Source organism: Thalassophryne amazonica, chromosome 5, assembly GCF_902500255.1.
Source record: "Thalassophryne amazonica chromosome 5, fThaAma1.1, whole genome shotgun sequence".
Taxonomy (NCBI): Eukaryota; Metazoa; Chordata; class Actinopteri; order Batrachoidiformes; family Batrachoididae; genus Thalassophryne; species Thalassophryne amazonica.
The window spans coordinates 32,303,747-32,316,415 of NC_047107.1; the positions used below are offsets into that span (position 1 = coordinate 32,303,747).

Consider the following 12,669-nt stretch of genomic DNA (forward strand, 5'->3'; position numbering starts at 1 on the left):
AAACCTCCTTGAAACAAAATGTTCTCTCTGCTTTGTTAGATCATTCACGAGATAGCAGAGCTTCGAACTAGTTCAAGGAGCAAAAAATGAATAAAAATGAGAAATCGGAATAAGAAACAACAAAATCAAAACCTGAAATTTTATATCTTTTAAATCTGGAACAGTATCATTTATTTGAAAAAAAATTCTATATGTTAAATGATTATTGTTTTGCCCACTCATTTATTACAAATTAAGGGCCCCTTCACAAATAATACGAATAAATACAACTCAGTGTGACTCACGGCGGAACGGCTGATATATGTGAACCACAAAAACATCGAGCTGACGGGCAGGATGCCACTGCGATGGTTTCGTGCATGCGGGAACACAGTGCGAGCAGGTGCTGTGAAAATAAAAAAATACATGCCACCTACAGGATTTGAACCTGCACTTTCCAAAAGCTTTGATTGCTAGCCAGAAACTTTACCACTGAGCTAGCATCACTGTCCTTTGGTGCACGACAATGCCTGATATCAAGAAATTGAAAAAATAAAACCACACTCCACCTAAAACACCACATTTATTGAATCCTCCTATCAAGTGAACAATACAAGTATGATTCATGTGTTCCTCTGTAGATGACCCATGGTCACAGATGTACAGTCATGAAATGACATGAATGAGAAGCCGTTCGCTCTTATCATGTCCACATCTACTGGCGGCGTGTCCAGCCGGCCAGGGCGCGTGTCCGGGCCATCACGCATGTCTTGTGTATGGCATGCCGCAGGACAGACACTGCGTCATGTGGAACAGAGCTCACATGGGTGGCGTGATATTCAGATCGCCGACTGTGTGTTATGATCTGACGCTGCGTTTCACCTCGGGTAGCCTGTCAATGTGTGCACCGTGCACAGGCTTGCTGCAGTCCTTTGCAACAGCGATATATTTTTATGTCCACGTGAGTGTTGGGAAAGTGTAGGAACACGGACCCACAACAGGGGGCGCAAATGAACGGACAATGGAGAAAGTCAAATCACAAAGTTTTACTGTTGTGAACTCACACAACAACACAACAGATTACAAATACAGCAGTAACCGAATTCCAAAGGTGTCGTGTGGGCAGGCTCGACGATAGGAGACGTCTGTCCGAGTCGAACCGGAACCACCCGATTTCCTCTGCCACCGAACCCCGGGGATACTGGAGCCGCCAAGTCCCGAACCCCAGGTGGCCACTGCCTCCGCTCGTCGGATCCGGTACTGCTGGCAAGGAACAGAAACAATCAGGTGTGGGTGCGGCTGCACCCAGCAACACACAGGGTGGAAACACCACCTCTACCTCTTCTCAAAACAACACTGAAGGATGGAAGGTGAGTACTTATCTAGTCACGTCCAACACTGTCTTCAGCTGACCTTGAGCACAAGCAAAAGTATTAACTCTTAGAATAGAGTAACTGGCTGAGTTCGTTACCTCCTTGGTAGAGCGATATCTCGGCAATGAGGTAGAGATGCCGTCCTGCTGATATACGTCCCTGTTGATGGATATCAGCTGTCTCGTCTCAGGTGATGGGTGACAGCTGTCACCCTGGCTGCTCCTGTGAGGCGGCAGCGCCCTCTGGTGCCTGGAGCCCGCACTCCAGACAGGGCGCCCTCTGGTGGTGGTGGGCCAGCAGTACCACCTCTTCAGCGGCCCACACAACAGTGAGGCCAGCAAGCAGGCACATGCGCATCACAGTGGACAGTTGTCAGTTCATGTCCGTCCAAACACAGGATGTGTTCTCCAGCTGGGACTTCCACAACCAAAGATCTCCACAGCCTCTCCTGTGGGCAGACATACCTCCTGTCAGTTCAACGCAGACATCAGTGTGTCACTGTGTCTGTTTGCAAATCCACACTCATGAGGCCATTTAGACAAATTTCACATCCAGCTTGACAGTGATCGTCTGCTGACGGTTGTCATGCTAAATAGTGCAACTGGCCACACATTTTCTAAGTGCCAAGTGAGCGGTGTTCATGTGTGTCATCTGGAATTTGGCCGACACATGCAGCGAGAGGGTTCGATGGGCTCTCAAATCAAATCAAATCAAATCAGTTTTATTTATATAGCACCAAATCACAACAAACAGTTGCCCCAAGGTGCTTATATTGTAAGGCAAAGCCATAAATAGTTACGGAAAAACCCCAACGGTCAAAACGACCCCCTGTGAGCAAGCACTTGGTGACAGTGGGAAGGAAAAACTCCCTTTTAACAGGAAGAAACCTCCAGCAGAACCAGGCTCAGGGAGGGGCAGTCTTCTGCTGGGACTGGTTGGGGCTGAGGGAGAGAACCAGGAAAAAGACATGCTGTGGAGGGGAGCAGAGATCAATCACTAATGATTAAATGCAGAGTGGTGCATACAGAGCAAAAAGAGAAAGAAACACTCAGTGCATCATGGGAACCCCCCAGAGTCTAAGTCTATAGCAGCATAACTAAGGGATGGTTCAGGGTCACCTGATCCAGCCCTAACTATAAGCTTTAGCAAAAAGGAAAGTTTTAAGCCTAATCTTAAAAGTAGAGAGGGTGTCTGTCTCCCTGATCTGAACGGGAGCTGGTTCCACAGGAGAGAGCCTGAAAGCTGAAGGCTCTGCCTCCCATTCTACTCTTACAAACCTAGGAACTACAAGTAAGCCTGCAGTCTGAGAGCGAAGCGCCTATTGGGGTGATATGGTACTATGAGGTCCCTAAGATAAGATGGGACCTGATTATTCAAAACCTTATAAGTAAGAAAGAATTTTAAATTCTATTCTAGAATTAACAGGAAGCCAATGAAGAGAGGCCAATATGGGTGAATATGCTCTCTCTTCTAGTCCCCGTCAGTACTCTAGCTGCACATTTTGAATTAACTGAAGGCTTTTCAGGGAACTTTTAGGACAACCTGATAATAATGAATTACAATAGTCCAGCCTAGAGGAAATAAATGCATGAATTAGTTTTTCAGCATCACTCTGAGACAAGACCTTTCTAATTTTAGAGATATTGCGCAAATGCAAAAAAGCAGTCCTACATATTTGTTTAATATGCGCATTGAATGACATATCCTGATCAAAAATGAAAATTTTATCTGAGTTTAAAGCAGGAAATTAGAGGTCATCCATGTCTTTATGTCTGTAAGACAATCCTGCAGTTTAGCTAATTGGTGTGTCCTCTGGCTTCATGGATAGATAAAGCTGGGTATCATCTGCGTAACAATGAAAATTTAAGCAATGCTGTCTAATAATACTGCCTAAGGGAAGCATGTATAAAGTGAATAAAATTGGTCCTAGCACAGAACCTTGTGGAACTCCATAATTAACCTTAGTCTGTGAAGAAGATTCCCCATTTACATGAACAAATTGTAATCTATTAGATAAATATGATTCAAACCACCGCAGCGCAGTGCCTTTAATACCTATGGCATGCTCTAATCTCTGTAATAAATTTTATGGTCAACAGTATCAAAAGCAGCACTGAGGTCTAACAGAACAAGCACAGAGATGAGTCCACTGTCTGAGGCCATAAGAAGATCATTTGTAACCTTCACTAATGCTGTTTCTGTACTATGATGAATTCTAAAACCTGACTGAAACTCTTCAAATAGACCATTCCTCTGCAGATGATCAGTTAGCTGTTTTACAACTACCCTTTCAAGAATTTTGAGAGAAAAGGAAGGTTGGAGATTGGCCTATAATTAGCTAATATTTCAGACCAAAGTTTCCGTTCTGAATTTGTCTGTCTGTCCATCTGTGCAGCACGTCCACCCATCCGTCTGTCTGTGTCACTGCACGTCTTCCTGTATGTCTGTCCTGTTTATCTTACAGCTGATGCGTTTAATTGCGTAGCAAAGAACATTTTTTGATGAGGGTTGTACACTCTAAAAAAAAAGGATCTGATATGTCAACGAGAAAAAATTGATGTAACAATTTACATAGATTTTTTAAAAGTAATTTCATCTTAGTTATTTCAACTCTCAACTGAGTTTATAGAACAGAATAAAGCCTTTATTGTCACTGTACATACATACAATGAAATTTATCCTCTGCATTGAATCCATCCTAATTACATTTAGACACAATCCAACCACTAGGAGCAGTGATCAGCCACAGTCCGGCGCTCAGGGACCAACTCCAGATGTAGAGACGCTGCCTTGGTCAGGGGTAGAGAAAGGAGCAGACCTTAAATAACGTGTTTGATTGTGGAAAGAAACCAGAGCACACAGAGGAAACCCACACAGACAACATGCAAACTCCACACAGAAAGGGTGGGAAGTGATCCCACAACCTTCTTGCTGTGAAGTTAATGCCACAAAACCTCTCTATTTAAGTTGAAATAAATTTAGTTAAGTTGAAATAACTTAAAAATCTATGCAAATTGTTACATCCCATTTTGTCATTGAGACAGCAGTTAATTTTTTTTACAGTGGAGGAAGACAACTAAAATAAATAAAATATTGCTCGCCAGGAACAAATTCCTTTCAATTCTACTCATCAAAATTTGGAAAATCATGTGCATATGATGGAGACAATCAAAATCACACCAGAACATCCTGTGACCTGTTCCACACAACAACAGGTGCACGTGCAACATCAACTTTCTTATTCCCTGGTTCTGAAAATAAAGGGTTTGTTAATAACTGATGAATTTGTAATAATGTAAATCCACATTTTATTTGCTTTTCCTGCTGCCAGTGGACATCAGCAGAGTTGTGGATTTCTAAGGTCAGACTACAGACTGTGTGGGTCAAAACATGAGACCTATTCAATTATATTTCTTTTGAGGTCTCCTTAAACCTGATGAACATGTTTGGTGCTGACAAACATGACATCATTGTCTGCTGTTTGACATGACGGTGATCACACTATAATGTCTGTAGACAGTACAGCTGTTTGGCTCCCGTCAACAGGTTCACACTATAAACCTGTCCTGGGACCTGGAAAGCAACTACCCAGAGTTACAGATACTCATCTCCAAAGTAGAGAGGTATGTGTCTGCTGCAGCCTGGTGAAATGTGGGGATCCCCTTTTCCTTTCCCAGTAGACAGGAGTCCTCATGAACCCTGAGTGAACCAAAATGTCACACCGGATTTTCTCTCAGTGCAAATAATGCTCCTCATCAGAGTCTCCTGAGTAAACATTTCAATCAACTCAATCAACTTTTTTCTTATATAGCGCCAAATCACAACAAACAGTTGCCCCAAGGCGCTCCATATTGCAAGGCAAGGCCATACAATAACCATGAAAAACCCAACGGTCAAAACGACCCCCTATGAGCAGCACTTGGCCACAGTGGGAAGGAAAAACTCCCTTTTAACAGGAAGAAACCTCCAGCAGAACCAGGCTCAGGGAGGGGCAGTCTTCTGCTGAGACTGGTTGGGGCTGAGGGAAAGAACCAGGAAAAAGACATGCCGAGAAGGGGGGCAGAGATCGATCACTAATGATTAAATGCAGAGTGATGCATACGGAGCAAAAAAAGAAAGAAACAGTGCATCATGGGAACCCCCCACAGTCTACGTCTAAAGCAACATAACCAAGGGATGGTCCAGGGTCACCCGATCCAGCCCTAACTATAAGCCTTAGCGAAAAGGAAAGTTTTAAGCCTAATCTTAAAAGTAGAGAGGGTATCTGTCTCCCTGATCTGAATTGGGAGCTGGTTCCACAGGAGAGGAGCCTGAAAGCTGAAGGCTCTGCCTCCCATTCTACTCTTACAAACCCTAGGAACCACAAGTAAGCCGCAGTCTGAGAGCGAAGCGCTCTAATGGGGTAATATGGTACTACGAGGTCCCTAAGATAAGATGGGACCTGATTATTCAAAACCTTATAAGTAAGAAGAAGAATTTTAAATTCTATTCTAGAATTAACAGGAAGCCAATGAAGAGAGGCCAACACGGGTGAGATATGCTCTCTCCTGCTAGTCCCCGTCAGTACTCTAGCTGCAGCATTCTGAACCAACTGAAGGCTTTTTAGGGAACTTTTAGGACAACCTGATAATAATGAATTACAATAGTCCAGCCTAGAGGAAATAAATGCATGAATTAGTTTTTCAGCATCACTCTGAGACAAGACCTTTCTGATTTTAGAAATATTGCGTAAATGCAAAAAGGCAGTCCTACATATTTGTTTAATATGCGCTTTGAATGACATATCCTGATCAAAAATAACTCCAAGATTTCTCACAGTATTACTAGAGATCAGGGAAATGCCATCCAGAGTAACGATCTGGTTAGACACCATGCTTCTAAGATTTGTGGGGCCAAGTACAATAACTTCAGTTTATCTGAGTTTAAAAGCAGGAAATTAGAGGTCATCCATGTCTTTATGTCTGTAAGACAATCCTGCAGTTTAGCTAATTGGTGTGTATCCTCTGGCTTCATGGATAGATAAAGCTGGGTATCATCTGCGTAACAATGAAAATTTAAGCATACCGTCTAATAATACTGCCCAAGGGAAGCATGTATAAAGTGAATAAAATTGGTCCTAGCACAGAACCTTGTGGAACTCCATACTTAACTTTAGTCTGTGAAGAAGATTCCCCATTTACATGAACAGACTGTAATCTATTAGACAAATATGATTCAAACCACCGCAGCGCAATGCCTTTAATACCTATGACATGCTCTAATCTCTGTAATAAAATTTTATGGTCAACAGTATCAAAAGCAGCACTGAGGTCCAACAGAACAAGCACAGAGATAAGTCCACTGTCCGAAGCCATAAGAAGATCATTTGTAACCTTCACTAATGCTGTTTCTGTACTATGATGAATTCTAAAACCTGACTGAAACTCTTCAAATAGACCATTCCTCTGCAGGTGATCAGTTAGCTGTTTTACAACTACCCTCTCAAGAATCTTTGAGAGAAAAGGAAGGTTGGAGATTGGCCTATAATTAGCTAAGATAGCTGGGTCAAGTGATGGCTTTTTTTAAGTAATGGTTTAATTACTGCCACCTTAAAGGCCTGTGGTACATAACCAACTAACAAAGATAGATTGATCATATTTAAGATTGAAGCATTAAATAATGGTAGGACTTCCTTGAGCAGCCTGGCAGGAATGGGGTCTAATAAGCATGTTGATGGTTTGGATGAAGTAACTAATGAAAATAACTCAGGCAGAACAATCGGAGAGAAAGAGTCTAACCAAATACCGGCATCACTGAAAGCAGCCAAAGATAACGATACATCTTTGGGATGGTTATGAGTAATTTTTTCTCTAATAGTCAAAATTTTGTTAGCAAAGAAAGTCATGAAGTCATCACTAGTTAAAGTTAATGGAATACTCAGCTCAATAGAGCTCTGACTCTTTGTCAGCCTGGCTACAGTGCTGAAAAGAAACCTGGGGTTGTTCTTATTTTCTTCAATTAGTGATGAGTAGAAAGATGTCCTAGCTTCACGGAGGGCTTTCTTATAGAGCAACAAACTCTTTTTCCAGGCTAAGTGAAGATCTTCTAAATTAGTGAGACGCCATTTCCTCTCCAACTTACGGGTTATCTGCTTTAAGCTACGAGTTTGTGAGTTATACCACGGAGTCAGACACTTCTGATTTAAAGCTCTCTTTTTCAGAGGAGCTACAGCATCCAAAGTTGTCTTCAATGAGGATGTAAAACTATTGACGAGATACTCTAGCTCCCTTACAGAGTTTAGGTAGCTACTCTGCTCTGTGTTGGTATATGACATTAGAGAACATAAAGAAGGAATCATATCCTTAAACCTAGTTACAGCGCTTTCTGAAAGACTCTAGTGTAATGAAACTATTCCCCACTGCAGGGTGGTCCATCAGGGTAAATGTAACTGTTATAAAAATGATCAGACAGAAGGGAGTTTTCAGGGAATACTGTTAAGTCTTCTATTTCCATTACCATAAGTCAGAACAAGATCTAAAATATGATTAAAGTGGTGGGTGGACTCATTTACTTTTTGAGCAAAGCGATAGAGTCTAATAATAGATTAAATGCAGTGTTGAGGCTGTCATTCTCAGCATCTGTGTGGATGTTAAATCGCCCACTATAATTATCTTATCTGAGCTAAGCACTAAGTCAGACAAAAGGTCTGAAAATTCACAGAGAAACTCACAGTAACGACCAGGTGGACGATAGATAATAACAAATATACAACTGGGTTTTTGGGACTTTCCAATTTGGATGGACAAGACTAAGAGACAAGCTTTCAAATGAATTAAAGCTCTGTCTAGGTTTTTGATAATTAATAAGCTGGAATGGAAGATTGCTGCTAATCCTCCGCTTGGCCGTGCTACGAGCATTCTGACAGTTAGTGTTGACTAGGGGGTGTGACTCATTTAAACTAAATATTCATCTGCTGTAACCAAGTTTCTGTTAGGCAGAATAAATCATACGTTGATCAATATTATCTCATTTACCAACAGGGATTAGAAGAAAGAGACCTAATGTTTAATAGACCACATTTAACTGTTTTAGTCTGTGGTGCAGTTGAAGGTGCTATATTATTTTTTCTTGTGGATTTTTATGCTTAAATAGATTTGACACAAAGTTTTATTTGTAATAAACGAAGAGGGGGGAAAACCACATCATTTACAACGATAAATTTTGTTTTTCATATAAATGATGCTGTTCCAGATTTGAAAAGACATAAAATTTCAGGTTTCTTTTTGTCATTTCTATTCCTGTTTCTTGTTTTTATTTTTGCTCCATGACCCAGTTTGAAGCTCTGCTATCTGGTGAATGATCTGTTTAACAAAGCAAGACAGAACATTTTGTTCAAGGAGGTTGTTAGTGGATGAACTGCCTTTGTCATGTGGAGTGAATTCCATTCAGTCTCGTCACGTCGTCTGGAAAACCACCTGCATGATGCTGCTAATCAACACTACATCAGAACATACTGTACCTGGTCAGGTCCCGGCATCATGGGTGGGCCTTAGGTGCCTGACCACTCTCGGAGGCAGTTGGGCCCTCCATGGATGGACGAGTCTGTCAGTCAACCGCCTACCATAAAACAAAACAAAACAAAAACAAAAAAAATCACAGTTTGTCTATGATCCAATCAATCTGTACAAATTTCCAGTGTAGATTAGTTATAATAATATTGATTCATGCAGGCAAAGCTTTTGTAATTCAGATTCTGGTGCTGTCAGGGGATTTCTTAGTTTCCAGAGAAGAATCCATCACATCCCCTTCAAAATACAAGTTACCCTTCAATGGAAGACTGTAGGAAAGTGGATCCAGTGGAGTACAGAAAGAAAACTACTCTTTTCTGATATTTCCACATTTTTTATTCACGTGAGTGCCAAAAATTACTGTGTTAAAAATACAACATATGGCTTGTTTCTCAGATTAAGTCAACAAGCTTTTTGAAAATTCAGACTGATGCTCAATCGGATGTAAACCAGTAATAACTATTTTATCATGTGGGTCATCTGTTGAGCAAAAAAGAACATTTTGTTCATGAGGGCTGGAGGGCAGAGTCACAGCATGTGAATTTCAGATCAAGCACACAATCAAAACTACATCGGAACATTCCGCACTGTGCTGCACCTGCTGCAAAAAATGACATTTCAAAACAAAAGCCACCACACATGAACTGCACAAGTTTTGTACATTATAAAATACATCTCAACAACTAGAAATTCTTCAACTAATGCTCAGACCCTCTACAATCAACACCAGGATGCTACCAATCTCATAACATCATGAAATCATGATACAACATCATGATACTTATAAGAAAAGACCAAACTGTGAAGCCCTGTTCTCATATTCATGTCTGTGCATCCTGGATGTTCACCATCTGTTCCGATTTATAAATGCATTATGTAGAATGAACTGAAAGTTAAATATAGTCATGAAGGACTATTTCAAAAAAACATTTTATGTGTCAAAACCACTTTTGATTGAAACTCGTTTCAGTATGGCTGAACAGATTTAATCTGTAAACAATCTGTACATGTCAGAGAAGATTCCATTTCATGATATCACGGGTACTTCAGCAAAATGTAACTTGTCTTTCTCCCTTTGCCCCTCCCCATTCAGTGTTTGGCTTCTCTGTGCACGTGTGCTGAAGTCTTTATATTCAGCCAACAGTCACACTTCTGTCAGAACTGAACAAAGATACAGAGAGAACACATTTTTCAAAACCTGAAGAAAATTAATCTTCTTCGTCAGGATGGTTGAAGCAGAGAGACAATAACAGGAACTCTGGTGAGATGATGTCTTCACTCTAGACTGAACGTTTGATAGGATCCCTTTAAAATCATTTGTCAGCTTAAACTTAGGTTGATGATCAACATTTACTAATTAATGAAAAATAAAGCAAAGATATAAATAATAATTCAAAATATCAGATGAGTATTTAATAGAATTTTTAAAAGCACAGAAGAAAGTTTTTGTTCTTTTGTCAACCTGACTAACAGCAGCACAGTTTATTATTTGCAGCATTGAAATAAAGAAAGAGATTTAATACTTTCAGGTTTTATGTTGGATGGGTTGATGTGATCTGCCTGACTGGGATGAAAAAATAAACTGAGTTCAGGAAATGTGTCCTGAAGAATCAGTCTGCATCACTAACTAAACAATGTTTTTATTCCCCCTTTCTGTGTTTTTGTCCAGTGAGCACACACAGGTGTGGAGTGTCCTGTTTAGGTCCTCTGTCCTTCCACACTCAGGGCTGTAGGGGACATGATCCGCCTCAGCATGGGGGGTCGATTCGCAGAGAGAAGTAATGAGAACTTCAAGGACGGTCTGGTGTTCAGCAGTCGCCCACTGAAGGTTCAGGAGAAGGTTCGTCTCAGAGTACAAAACGTTTTAGAAAACTGGAGTGGATCCCTGCGTGTGGGCTTCACCAACGTGCCTCCATCATCCAGAACTCTGCCTCTGCCCAACGTGGCCATTCCTAAACTCACCAACACCCCTGGGCACTGGGCCGCTCCCCTAAGTGCAGTCCACTGTGGGCCTGGTTCAGAACTGGAGTTCTGGGTCTCTGCTGGTGGTTCCTTGTACTTTGCAAGCAACAAGAGCAGCCAGCAGGAGCTTCTGACAGGAGTGGACCTGAGCAAACCCCTGTGGGCCATGATCGATATCTACGGACAGACCTGCTCTGTTTTCTTACTGGGTAAGTTTGCTCTCGGAACCACATCTCACGTGGACGACGTCATTGGGACGATGTCATAACAAGATAAAATGTCACTGTTGTTCTTCACTGCAGGATCAGAGAAAAAGGAGATGTTTCACACCAGAAAGTCCTGTCCTGTGCCAGAATACCTCGCCCCGCCTGATGTTGACAAAGACAAGCACGTCCCATTACATGTCCAAGAACCTCCATCAGGTAAAATATGTCAAGAGTTCAGTTTCCATGTTTCACTTGAAGGTTTCAAACCAACAGTCTGTTGGTGAAATCAGCCGTTGTGTTCCAGGAACAGAAGTTGGCACATATTGCTTCTCTGTGTGTGATGTAGGTTGTAATTGTCTCTCTTGTGTTTTTGGTGCAGACGCTGAAATGGACTGTGTGGTGTGCATGGCTGAAGAGGCCACAGTCACTCTGAACTGTGGTCACCAGTGTCTGTGTGTCCGCTGCGCCTCCAGAGTCATTCAGGAGTTTGGTACCTGCCCACTGTGTCGGCAGACGATCCAAAGTCCATCAGTGGGGGGGCGGTGTGTTCTCAACGTGTTCCACACAACAAGACACTGTCACACAGTGCAGGTGACCTCTTGAAGGACTGGAACAAAAACAGACTGAAGAAAACGTGTTGAAAAGTGACAAACTACTTTGAACAAGTCCTGGTACGTTCCAGTGATTCAGGACACGCTGCAGTGTGGCTGCTTCCTGATTTGATCCAACCACGAACAACTGTCAGCTGTGTGTGTGTGTGTGTGTGTGTGTGTGTGTGTGTGTGTGTGTGTGTGTGTGTGTATGTGTGTGTTAAACTAGTTCAGATAAATGGAGAGTAATGCATCATTTTAATCCCATGGGTTTGTTTTATGATTCTGATTGTATTTAAAAACAAAGGACTTTCATGTCCCCACAGGGGGCCACAGCCCACACTTTTGGTAATAACTGTTAGTTTGGTTTGAGAAAAACCTCAGACGTTATGGCTGAAATTTAATCTTAAAGACTTTTGTAAAGATATTGTTTTATTTACGTGACAAATATGTAAAGATACAGCAAGATTGTAGCTTAAAACCAAACTTGTTTTGTTTTCTTTTTGTTTTGTTTTCTTGTTTTTATACTTACTATACTTTTATATTAAATGGAGTTGTATGAAAATAAACTTTTCAGCAAACATCACACTGTTTTTTCTGTTTTCATTTCCGACTGTGCTTTTATATTGTTAAGAAAATAAACACAATAATGTTAATATGTGCTGCTTTTGCAGAAAATGATGCTAAAAAACTTAATATTGATGATTTTTGTTGATGTACAAAATTAATTTGTCGGATATTTCAGACCAAAGTTTCCGTTCTGAATTTGTCTGTCTGTCCATCTGTGCAGCACGTCCACCCATCCGTCTGTCTGTGTCACTGCACGTCTTCCTGTATGTCTGTCCTGTTTATCTTACAGCTGATGCGTTTAATTGCGTAGCAAAGAACATTTTGTTGATGAGGGTTGTACACTCTAAAAAAAAGGAACTGATATGTCAACGAGAAAAAAATTGATGTTCCAATTTACATAGATTTTTTAAAAGTAATTTCATCTTAGTTATTTCAACTCTCA

At 41.2% G+C, this 12,669-nt stretch overlaps 1 protein-coding gene across 1 annotated transcript; it reads left to right on the forward strand.

Annotated features, from left to right (window-relative positions):
* Window positions 1-10,609: 10,609 nt before the first annotated feature.
* Window positions 10,610-12,243, forward strand: LOC117510280 (E3 ubiquitin-protein ligase NEURL3-like). The gene is made up of 3 exons (XM_034169918.1): window positions 10,610-11,070; window positions 11,164-11,283; window positions 11,447-12,243. Exons 1-3 carry the CDS (start codon window positions 10,638-10,640, stop codon window positions 11,668-11,670), a joined length of 777 nt encoding a protein of 258 aa, XP_034025809.1. The 5' UTR covers window positions 10,610-10,637; the 3' UTR covers window positions 11,671-12,243.
* The last annotated feature ends 426 nt before the right edge of the window (window positions 12,244-12,669 follow it).